The following is a 12,439-nucleotide window of genomic DNA, read 5'->3' on the forward strand; positions in this document are numbered from 1 at the left end:
TAATAGGTATTCAATTTATATATTAATAATTTTTTATATTAAAAAATATTTTAAATGCATTAGTAAGTGGAAAAAAAATATTTTTTTTATTTTATTTTTTAGTCTAATATTTCAAACTTGACGTAAATTGATTGAGAACTTTTTCCAAACACAATATATATTATCAAAAATTCAAAATTCTCATTTTATAAAATATAAAATAAAATAAATAATTTAAAAAAAAATTGCCCATTGGGGTTGAATTGAGTCAACCAATTTGTTCACTTATTGCGGAGGACACGTGCCCAGGGAAGAAATGAATCTCTCCAGACGTTTATCGGAATCCATTGACCAGTTCTTCGAATTTAATTTTTCCTGCTTGACTTTCCCGGGAAACAAACAAGCAAAAACCAATAGACAAGGCAAAACACAAGTTGATCATATTGGAGTTGGAGGTGAAAGCGAGTTTTATTACGTCACTCCGCATGTGGAAGCCATGAAAGAAAAGTATAAGCAGAGACCGTGGGGGAGACAAGACATCCCATTTATGCCGCACCACATGGGTTTGCCCTCAGCCTGCGCACAATTCTAAAGAAGTCACGTGAAGCGTGTGGATGCCATTCATTTTCTTTAGCCTTTTTTTCCATCTTTTTTCTTTTACTTAATTTTTACTTCGTTAAATTCTGTGGCCTTCCTTTCATTTCGTGTCTACCAAATCCCTTCCAAACATCTACCAAATCCCCGGTCAGTTTGGATTGATTAGGTACATATTTGTGAAAAATGGGTCAATTTCCATTGACCCAAATGTAGTAGCAATTTGGAAATAGTTTGCACTTTTTTCTTTTTCTTTTTCAAGGAAAAAAAAAGGAGAAAAATAAAATAAAAAAGGATCCAATCTCAAAAGATTCCAAGTAATGTATATGCCCCATAAAGAGAGTGGCCATGGATCCCACTATTGTCCGAGCCACCTGTGTGGCTCATTGAGGATGATGATGATGCATTATATGGGGTGGTCTCGGATGAGGAGGCCCTCAGCACCCAAGGGGTCCCTTTAGTAAGCATGGATTTGGCATACACTTTGTGTGAGAATTAAGATACTCCCAATATCAAATCGGAAGGTACATCACCAACTTGTCCAAATCCATATTCCAAATGCTCCATTGCTGACCATTTCTTCAATCAACAGTGGTTATGAAAAGATGGGTATTGCTTTAAAACCATGGGTTTATAGCCAAGATAGTGGGGCATTGGTTTTGTTGGCAAAATGGTGGGCTAATGAAAGGAACGAGTGATGAAATATTCTTCGTACAAGGTATTAGTATGTTAATGGGAGTCATAAAAGATATGTCATAAATACGGTAACAAACTAATAATCATTTTATTCATAAGCTTAAAGTTGTCTTTGATTAGTATGAAGTTTAAGAGGAAGTAAAAAAAAAATTTAATTTTTCTTTCCTATTTAGATGTCCATAGAAAATTTGAAAAATAAAATAAAGTAAATTATTTAAAAATACTTTTTTTGTCTCGAGCTTTCTAAATATCCAAAATTTCATTACCATAAATTTTGGCAATTATAAAAGTTTAAAATGTGAATGCATAAATTTATAAATAAGAAATAAAATATTCTTTTACCTTACTTTGGTTTCATAAGTTCAACAAGCTCACATTTTCTACTCTTATGCTAAAAGATCAAAATTATTGAGAGACAAAGAGAAAGTATATGAAGGCTATATTCCAAACCACCCAAAAAAGTATTAAAACCATGATGTATTTTCATCCATTTACGGGCATAATAATAAATTATGGTATTTCATCAACTTTTGTAACTTTACAAAATTATTGGTGAATTTCATCAATTATAGTATCACAATTTATTTTTGAATTTACAACTTTGTAATTTCACAATTCATTGATGGCTTTACAATTTTTGTTTATAACCTTACTATTATTCGTTAGTTTGTGACTTTTTTAATTTCACAATTTATTATAATATTTTATTTTTTAGAGTAAATGTTTATGATTAATTAATTTATTAGTACGTCATGAACTTTTCATATTTCAATAAGTTAATCATCTTTTTCTCAATAATTTAAGGTGAGAATATGTGGTAGGAGACCTTATTCATAAAAAAATTATAAATTATACCTCATTATTCATAAGCTCTATCATCAAAATGATTTTGATACAGTATAATTTAAGGATAAATATCATCAATTATGACATATATAATTTGTAACTATGAAATGCATGAGAAATTTATTGCCTATTAGCTTTAAATAGTATGCAATTATCTCATAATAATCCCATGGAACTCCTAATGACTAGTTAATGTCAATCCCTTGATCGATCGATTGAACTGAAATTATTTCTAATGACTAGTTCCCGCTTCAAATTATTACGAAGTTCTTGAAAAATTCATTTATGAGGCTAGCTATTTCTACAAATTTTTTATACTTTACATGAAAGAGTTTTTATTAAAAAAAATTAGTGCATCTACCCTTAAATTTGCATATTTTGTTAGTGCATCATTGAACCTAGTACGTCTATTGCATTTGAGGTTCATTTTGAAGCAGGAGAGGTAAAATATAAGGGACTTACTCTTTGTATCTTGTAGGGGGATTTGTTTAAACCTTTAGAGATCACTTAAGGTATTGTAAAGGTCCATTAATTCAATCCAAGTCATAAGAATCTAAAGACTTTTGTGGAAAAAAATATTGGACGGGTGAAATAAGCCTAAAGCTTGAAAAAAAAAAAAAAACTTAAAAGTAATAGTGATAGGCAATTATCAAATTTCAATAAAAATTTTATTTGCATTCATTTCATTTCTTCTCTATTTATTTTTATGCATTAATTTTATCAAGACCCCTTAAGATTGTCACCGTAGCTTTCAAATTTCATCTATTAATATCCATATAAATATATCTTATATATAAATTTTATTTTATTTTTAAAATTATTAATTAATTGATGAAATTTAAAATGAATGTATTTACACACAACCTTTACTTATTATATCACACATATATATATATAAAACTCAAGCTTCTATGAGCTGGAAAAAAAGAAAAAAAAAATGGTATCATCCACAAATCATGAATTTATTGGCACGATGGTGGGATTTTGAAAGGAACAAGTGATGAAATATTCTTGATAGATCTTGTGGGGCAAGAAGAGTTGAAAAAAAGATGAACAGCAACCATTTTAGATCCTCATAATATGATCCAAAGACACTGATCCAGAACCCTTTCCCTTTTACATGATGGCTTCTACTTTTCTTGAGAAACTTTTGTTTTTCTCATTATTCCCTCCACTGCAGTTGCCAAAAAAGGAGGATTTGGAAATAGGAGGAAATGATTGCATTCAAGAAATCCCATCAAAGTATCACCAAACCAGTGGAATATATAAAAGATAAATCACCCATTTAGTCAAAGTAAGTGGACTACTCTGTGATGGAAATATTTTCATGAACTGGGACTTTTTCCCGAGAAAAAGAGGAGAGAAAAAAATTCAAAGTGGTTTTCGGTCTTCCCTTTGTTGCCTCATCAAAGACTTCCATCTTAAAGAAAACAATGTAGGTTAGCTCTCCACCCACGAGATGGCAGTTATGGCAGTAGGTAAACAACCCTTTCACCCCAGCCATTTTCAGCTCAACCTCCATCGAACTACCTTCCTTCGATCGTTTTCCCCTCAGGTATATGAACCCGACACCATCATTGGCAGTCATCAACACTTCCAGCATCATAATTCATTTTGTCTCCTACCCCAAGATGGCCAGCACTATCAGATCGCAGGAGGACCAGCGCGCAGGAGCAGAGATTGTGTACGGCTCTGAAGCGTGCTTCAACCACTCCATATCACTCCTGGAGGAGCTGGGATTCCCCAAGGGCGTTCTCCCCCTGCAAGACCTCGTAGAGTGTGGCCGAGTGCGAGAAACTGGGTTCGTGTGGATGAAACAGAAGGCGCCGTACGAGCACTTCTTCACTGGGACCAACACCCGGGTGAGCTACTCCATGGAAGTGACTGCGTACGTGGAGAAGTTCAAAATGAAGAAGATGACAGGCATCAAGAGCAAGCAGGTTTTCTTGTGGGTCCCGATAACGGAGATGAGCATTGACGATCCTGCGTCTCAGAAAATTCACTTCAAGACTCCGGTGGGAATCGGGAAGGCCTTTCCCCTCGTGGCATTCATGACGGAAGAAGAGAAACAGAAATATCTGGAGGAAGCTCGGAAATAATTAAAACTTCATGTCAATTATTGCCATGGTTTCATCGTGTGTCTGTTGATTGTCTCTGTACTGAGTTTGCTTCTATAAAATTATCAATTTGGGAATAATATTCTTTATTGAAGATTTTAATGCAAAATTGGGAGGATATTCAATGAAATTATGAAAAATGAATTCGGTGGAAGTGTCGAGCAATTTCATGCGATCTCCAGCGCTATAAATAATTTTCACGTGTCAAATTCAGGGCCACGTAGACGGATTCTTTTTGCTTACCTTATCGCCCACCCATTGGATCGGATGATCCGTGGGCCACAAAAATATCAATGGCGAGACCCGCCTGGGGCTGTGTAACGCCACCGCTAAGCATCTTCAGCCCCCGCTCAGGTCTGTACACTGAGCGCGTACGAACGCAGAAAATCCACTTCAGCGTCGCCGCGATGCTTGATGGTGGTCAACGGCGGTACGATCCGTCGCTGGAGGTGCTTGGAGGAGGTCTGGATTCATACCTCCCGGCATTCAAAACCCTGAACCGTCCGTATGACGCGTTTCCTGTGGTTGGATGGAATCGGCACGTGGAGACGATCTTCGCATCGTTTTTCCGGTCTGTTCCTGACGTCAGATTGCGGCGGGAGTGTCTGAGGACGAAGGACGACGGCGCTGTCGCTCTCGATTGGGTTTCCGGTGACGACCGTCGGCTTGGAGCCGACTCCCCGGTTCTCATTCTACTGGTAATTTCTTGTTTTTCAGTAATGTACTTCATGCTGCTTCATGTATGAGTATTTGTGCTCTGTTTGGTTGTCGAGAAACTGTAGAAAGGACACTTGGAATCTTACCCTTGCCACTTCAATTCAAACCTATTTTAAGATTCTAAGCTTTGCCCTTTCTTTTTCATATTCCTTATCAAGCATTAAACTTTGCCTTGCCTGTAATGTTTGTTTAGAAGGAAAAGGTTTCAGACTTAGGGCTTATACTTGTTAAATTCTTGATGATCTGTTTGTTTGTTTAGAAGGAAAAGGTTTCAGACTTAGGGCTTATAATTGTTAAATTCTTGGTGATCTGCTTGGTTGCTGACAAAATGGCAAAAGGCAGCAGAAGAAAAGAAATTAGAACTTTGAATCGATATTTTCCCCATTTTTAACGCTACTGTTTGGCTTAGATGTGTTAGGGAAAGAATATGATTCAAAATTTTCTTAGCAATCAAATTAAGGGGACTGCATGGGGTTTATGTGGGAGAATTTTGATTTTTTTAATTCCTTATTATCATTAGTGAAAGTGGTGCTTATAGTGGATGGTTGCAGCCAGGTCTAACAGGAGGGAGTGAAGATAGTTATGTGAGGCATTTGCTGGTCAGAGCAAGAAGCAATGGAATGCGAGTAGTTGTGTTCAATAGCCGTGGCTGTGCAGATAGCCCCGTGACCACGGCTCAGGTAGCATCATAACATGAACTTTATATAGATCATAGATGTGATTTTTGGTGGAATAATGAAATACATTTTAAAGTTCTGTAATACATTAAAATACTGCATTCTTATGTGTACTAATTTATTTGATAACTCTTGCTGGAATGCAGTTCTATTCAGCTTCATTTACAGAAGATTTGCGTCAAGTAGTGGCACATGTTTCAAATCGCTACCCAAATGCAAATTTATATGCTGTTGGTTGGTCTCTTGGGGCTAATATTCTTGTTCGGTATTTGGGCCAGGTAGGATGATGAATTGCTTTGCTGTCATTTTTTCTGTCTTCTGGTTGGTTTATTGGTGTTTATATCATTTTTCCTTGAGCAGTTGTTTGCATTGCTTTTAACCTTCTAACCTCACTCCTTTGGGTATCTTTGACTGCATCAGGAATGTTAACTTCTTCTGAATTGCTTCTTAAATTTGCATAAGAATAGTGGACCTAGTAGCAATACTGAGCTTGGTCAGGGCCTGTAACTTCTTGTACTGGCACAGGCATTTAGATTGTTACTATATTCATGGTTTTCATTTTTTCATTTTTTAATTTTGAATTACTTTTTTTCTTATTGGTGATATCTAATAAAGTTTGACTAGGTTTTGCAATCTCAAATTTCTTGAGGGATTAATAACTTGGAAAAATTCAAGGCAGACCGAACTTTTGTATCATACTGAATTATATGCGACTGGGTCAACCTATTTTGTTCATACCAGTCTAAGTCAAAGCTTTTCTATCATGAAATATATGTGACAGGGTCAAACTGTTTTTTTTCTACCAGTCTAAGTCAATCCATTAGATATGTCATTATGTACATATTTTGTTCACATCACCCCTAAGCCAACCCATCAGTTACGCCTGATATCAGGGTCACCTTTTTTATTCACACCAGCCTAATCCAATCCATTAAATACGTCTTCTTCTTTTTTTTCTCTTCTTTAATTATTTACTTATTAGATTTGTATACATTTAACATGATAGTCAAGTTGGTCTGGATTCAGTTGAGGTTTGCTTGATCCAATCAATATTGGGTTGGGTGGTAATGAGTAGTTCAGTCATGAATGCTCTGACAGTTGCCTCCTTCATGCATAATGTAAAATTAGAAGGGGACATAACTAGAAGTTCAGAATGTTTTAGGGGAGCTCAAAGCGCAACGAAACCGAGGATGTTGAGATGGATAAGTGATAACATTAGAAAGGTTAAAGATGAAATAAATGCATTTGGGATAAGCTGAAGGGAGTTTCAACCGAGATAGAATGATGGAGAAAAGTGGTTTGGACATCTTCAACATAAGGTTGCGGACTGTAACAAAGAGTGATTTATTTAAGTTAAAAGATTTTCCAGGCAGAAGAAAAAGGCCCAAAGATATGCGGGTTGAGTTGGTGAGGACATGATGGCACATAATTTAGACACAGCATGTAGCTCCAGATAGAGCTAAATAGTGCCTATATATATATATATATATATATATGTATGTATATACATGGTTGATCCCAGGTGTTGGGATTTAAGGTCCATCAACTCTAGTTTTAGAAAAAGTTTCCATTTTGTTTTTCTTCATACAAATCCTTGATGTAATCTAATCAGAAGCATATTATTTTAGAAGGTTCTAGCATCTTTGATCCGGAGAGAAACTTTGGAAGTTGTAGTTGCATTCCTATTTGAGCTTGTTTATTCCTTGGCCTGCTCATTCTGCATGATTCTAACTCTTCTACATTTGTCTTCTAACTATCTTCATACTAATGCGACTCTTTAAGGCAAGTGACACCCTGATGCTATTGTGCTAAGTGAGGTTCAGCTGTTTTTTGGTTTTCCAGTTCCAAGTGTAATTTAATTTTATTTGAACCCATTACAGTCCTGGAATCTGGCAATATCTTCTCTTGAATACTACCAATCTATCATTTTTCAAGACAGGCTCTTTCTAACCTTATTCCTTTCATAAATCACATTCCATTATAGCTCTATATTCTCCAATAAAAAAAAATTATAGCTCTATATTCATTTTAAGTTTAAATCAATATATCCTGTATTATTCAAGTTAAAGGCTCTGCTATGATGAGGGGAAAGCCAAAAATGAACAAGATGACCCCAGAAGAGTTAAATTTGAAATGGTTGGAGTGAAGCGAAGGTGGCTTTAAATGGTCGCATTAATGAGATGAGTTGAGTTCAGAACACTTAGGCGATCTGTGGATTGCAGACTGCTTCTGCAACCTTCATTGTCCTACCAAATTGAACTATTTAAGAGCATTTATCATATTTTCATGCTTCAGTTTTAAATAGCCAATTTTGTGGGATGAGTTCTGTGTGTGTGTGTGTCTTCTCTCTTTATTACACTACTGTTTCTAATAATTCATATTTCCATTGTGTGCTCTTGCAGGAATCCCATGCTTGTCCTCTGTCTGGTGCTGTGTCTTTGTGTAATCCTTTCAATTTGGTTATAGCAGATGAGGACTTCCGTAAAGGTTTTAACATTGTTTATGACAAAACTCTTGCAAATGCTCTCCGCAAAATTTTCAAGAAGTAATTCTGTGATTATTTCATTCTTCCTCTGCCTTTTTCTTTCTTTCCAACTTGGGTTTGATATCGTATTTGTGGATTAATTCACATGAACCTCTTGGCTTTGCAGGCATATACTCATTTTTGAAGATATAGGAGGTGAATTTAATATTCCATTGGCTGCCAATGCCAAATCTGTTAGGGAGTTTGATGATGGATTAACTCGAGGTATATATCGCTTTTCTACTTAGAATTGAGACTTTTTCTGTATAACATCATGGCCCACTGCTTACTGCTTCTTAACACCTTGCAGTTTCATTTGGATTCAAGTCAGTGGATGACTACTACTCTAATTCAAGCAGTTCAGATTCCATAAAACATGTGTGCACACCTTTGCTTTGCATCCAGGTAATATTTCTGTACCATTTATCATATGACATGAACAACTTAAATATTTAAACCCTAACATCATTGTTGAACTGCAATGGCATTTGTTGCATCCTAAGTCTGTGAGCATGTTTTGAGATTCACTTGAATTCTATCAGTACAATTGAGTTATAATAGTAATGCCATAGTGGATGGGAGTGCCTCCAGGCTGGTGCTTCCCAAATCTTTTGAAGAAATAAACTGTTCTGTTAAATACAAAAGTGTAGGTTACTAGGGTATAGATAGTATGCCATTTTTGTTTCTAGTTGTTACTCAATCCTGTAAATATTCCATATAAGAAGTGTGAAATAATAAGGTGTCCTTGTTTTAACGGCTGAAGTCTGGCACTTAGAGATATGTTTGTTGGTGAAACACATCAAAATCAAACAAATAAAAACACATATACCTGATTAACCATGCCAATACAGCTGTTAATGGTAGTACTTTTGGTTCTAATTACATGTGGCATTTGGTTTCGCATTCCCCATTAAATATTGAAGGCCTGAGATTGAATTCTGTTAATTTCATTTTAGCATGCCAAGAGTCATTTCTTCAGTTATAGTAAAGCATGCTCAAAATATCAATCATCTTTCCTCTTCTATCATTCCCTTTTTTAACTGCCTTTGAGTTGAGAATATCTGACCTTGTCTCACATGTAAAATCGTTAGCTTGCTCTGCACATATTTGGAGCATCTTACTAAGCTTTTCCACTGACTAACAAGGAGGCACTGTCTATTGAAATTACGGATATTACACACGAGTGCAACAGCATGTACCACAAACCTTGTGTTGTGGCATCTTCTATTTAGAAAGTCGAATGGGATGTAATGAAGTTTGCCCACATGTGGCGGTACAACCTGAGTGGTCTCATTTATTCATGTCCCACTTCACAAAGTCTAAGTTTTTCTAGCTAGCTAATGGTTATGTGCAGCAACTGTTGATAATCGAGCAGGACCCACGTGCATCTCTTTCCCATTTATACCTTCAAATACCTGGAATTTCATGTAAAGAAAAGTTTGGCTAGTGACTGGGTTACTTATTTCTTTGGGTTTCAAAGCACAACTTAACTGTTTCTCTTAGAATTATGTTCTCCATGCCTTGCAGGCTGCAAATGATCCAATTGCTCCATCCAGGGGAATTCCTCGTGAAGACATCAAGGTATAGAAAGTTCCTTCTAGTTTCTTAATTCTGTATGATCATGGTGAGCTTTTACACAATTTTTTGTTTCTTCTCGTCTCTTTTGTTGGGTAGCTGCTTTTTGCATGCTTTTTGTGTCTTTGCTAATTACATTAAACTCAAAATACTTTTAGCCTTGATCTTCCTATTGGAAAATGTCTTTTGAACTCAGAATCTCTCATTGATCTCGGTGCTAGAAAGAATGTGCTTAAATCTTTTGTGTCATCTCAGGAAAACCCAAACTGTTTGTTGATAGTTACACCTAAAGGCGGCCACCTAGGGTGGGTTTCAGGGCCTGAAGCTCCCCGTGGAGCTCCTTGGACTGATCCTGTAGTGATGGACTTCCTCGAGCATCTGGAGAGAGGAAGACCCAAAGTTATTGCATCTTCTAGTGAATCAGATACAGTCCAGCTCTGTACAGAAGGCTTGCGCCACCTGAAGTGTGGGTAACAAATCCATTGCTACATTCCATATTGTTGCATTCATATATATTTGTTTCTTGGAAGATCAATTTTTTTAAGGCATCAAAGTTGGATATAACAAGATGACGTCAAACGATCCTTGTTTACCCTGAATCTGCCATTGTTATGTAGCTGTGAACTTCATTATATCATAAGGAAACCTTCAAACTGTTAACGAGAGTTTAGCTGTGAGCTTCATGATCAGGTGCTAATTGTGTTTGATACTAATTTTATTTATAGTGCTTTTAATAAAAATATTTTTTAAAGATGGTTTTAGGAAAATTACTTATCAAGTATCTCTTTCAGAAGCATTACAAGTATTTTTTTTATATTTAAAAAATAAATAAAAAGTATTTTTAAATTTTTTTTTCAAATGTTTTAAAGCATGTACAATGATTTTAAAAAGTGTTTATAATATTTTTAATACTTAAAATTTTTTATTTTTTAAATATTAAATATGTTATAAACACTTTCTATAATCACTGTTAAATATATTTTTATTCTTTTTAAAAATGTTTTTTATGTTAGAAGTGCTGGTAGAAGTACTTTTAAACATATTATAAAATTAGAAATTATAATTTTCAAAAGATAATATTAATATTATAAATTTTTATTTAAAAAAAATCATTAAATATGAAATGCTTTCCTATGGAAGTTAAGATGAAACTTATAGAAGTGACATTTTTTCATATTAATCTAAAATTTTAAAATTATAAAATCTTTTCAAAAAATAAGTATAAATTTTTTTATTCAACTTCAAAAATAATTTTTAGATTTTTGAAAGCTATTCAAGCACTTCTAAAAAGCGAAGGGAAATTTAACTAAAAACATCATCTACTAATACCCGTCATATGTTTGACGATATGGACTTATTCCGGTAAGCATTCCAAAAACACTATCCAATGGTGTAGGTGACGTGGGGTGGATTGTACTGACACGTCACGAGTAGTGACTTGGGTGGTGGATGAGATCAAGACAAAAGGTCTACGTCAATGGGTGCATCTGGAACATATTTTTCCCCGTTAATGCCACGTGTTGCAATTGTTTTTAATGGACTAGGGAGGGATCAGAAGGTGGAGGGCCCAATATGTCTTAAAATACTACCAAATAAGGCCTGTAGATAGACCCGTGGGACCTATTCATCACTTGAGCTGTCAGTGACACCACCCTTTCTCCCAATCTTGCCAGGGAGCACTGTCATAATGCACGTGGACCTTTTTGGGAGATGATAAGAACGAGAGGCTAGCCGCACACATCGTAAGGTACACTAATGCGTTATTCTAGTTTGAAAAGGGACATCGATTATATTAATATTGTTTGTTTATAATACGCGGATTAATCTTTAAATTGCATATGGGGCCAATGATAATGGGGAATTCAAAATTGAATTTGTACACGTCAGATAAGTTTGTCTAATTTGTGTCAAAAAATCAAAATTTTGTGATTTTGTCATGGTACAGAACCAGAACCCGCCAAAGTATATTCTAGAAGTCATGGAATATTTTGACGTGGAAAGCACTTTTATAAAAAAATAAGTTAGTATTTTAATATAACAAAAGAATATATATATATATATATATAATATAATATAATTTATTATATAAATTAAAATAAAATTGATTATAAATGTATAAAAGTTGTTATTAAGCTTTTTAGCAAATAATATTTTTGATAATAAGGTAAATATAACATAAAATTTTTTTTTGAAATAAATATTAATTCAAAAATCAATTTAAAGAATCCTATATTTTTGTGGAACTTTGTAAACGTCTTAGAGCCCGTTTGGTAGTGATTCTAGTGGAAGTGTTTTTATTTGAAGTGTTTTCTGCTATAGTGTTTCTGTGAAAAATACTTTTATGATAATCAGAAAAAATGATTCTAAAGTGTTTTTGATAATATATTGTATAAATATAAAAACACTTTTAATATTAATAAATTACCAAAAAGGACATATAAATTTAATTAAAAAAAATGGTATGATAAACAAAAAAAACTTTTTATTAATGAAAAAACATCTAAATCACTAAAAAAATAACATTGAATAAAAGATAATTTTAAAATTAAAACAATATATGATTACCTATTCATTTCTAAAAAAAAAAAGACTTTTCTAATTAAAAATAATAATTTTTTTATCACTATACTAAAATTTTAAAAAATATTTACAAAAAACATCTAAATCAATAAATAAATAAAAACATTGAATAAAAGATAATTTTAAAAGTAAAA

The 12,439-nt window shown here is 34.2% G+C and overlaps 2 protein-coding genes across 2 annotated transcripts; both read left to right on the forward strand.

Annotated features, from left to right (window-relative positions):
- The first annotated feature begins 3,327 nt into the window (after positions 1-3,327).
- LOC100242761 (uncharacterized) lies at positions 3,328-4,312 on the forward strand. The gene has a single exon (XM_002280173.5). The coding sequence runs from the start codon at positions 3,675-3,677 to the stop codon at positions 4,212-4,214; it is 540 nt and encodes a 179-aa protein (XP_002280209.2). The 5' UTR covers positions 3,328-3,674; the 3' UTR covers positions 4,215-4,312.
- LOC100249542 (embryogenesis-associated protein EMB8) lies at positions 4,158-10,390 on the forward strand. The gene is made up of 8 exons (XM_002280146.5): positions 4,158-4,930; positions 5,501-5,629; positions 5,773-5,904; positions 8,029-8,171; positions 8,278-8,375; positions 8,461-8,555; positions 9,678-9,731; positions 9,981-10,390. Exons 1-8 carry the CDS (start codon positions 4,526-4,528, stop codon positions 10,197-10,199), a joined length of 1,275 nt encoding a protein of 424 aa, XP_002280182.1. The 5' UTR covers positions 4,158-4,525; the 3' UTR covers positions 10,200-10,390.
- The last annotated feature ends 2,049 nt before the right edge of the window (positions 10,391-12,439 follow it).

Source organism: Vitis vinifera, chromosome 2 (assembly GCF_030704535.1).
Source record: "Vitis vinifera cultivar Pinot Noir 40024 chromosome 2, ASM3070453v1".
NCBI classification, from domain to species: domain Eukaryota; kingdom Viridiplantae; phylum Streptophyta; class Magnoliopsida; order Vitales; family Vitaceae; genus Vitis; species Vitis vinifera.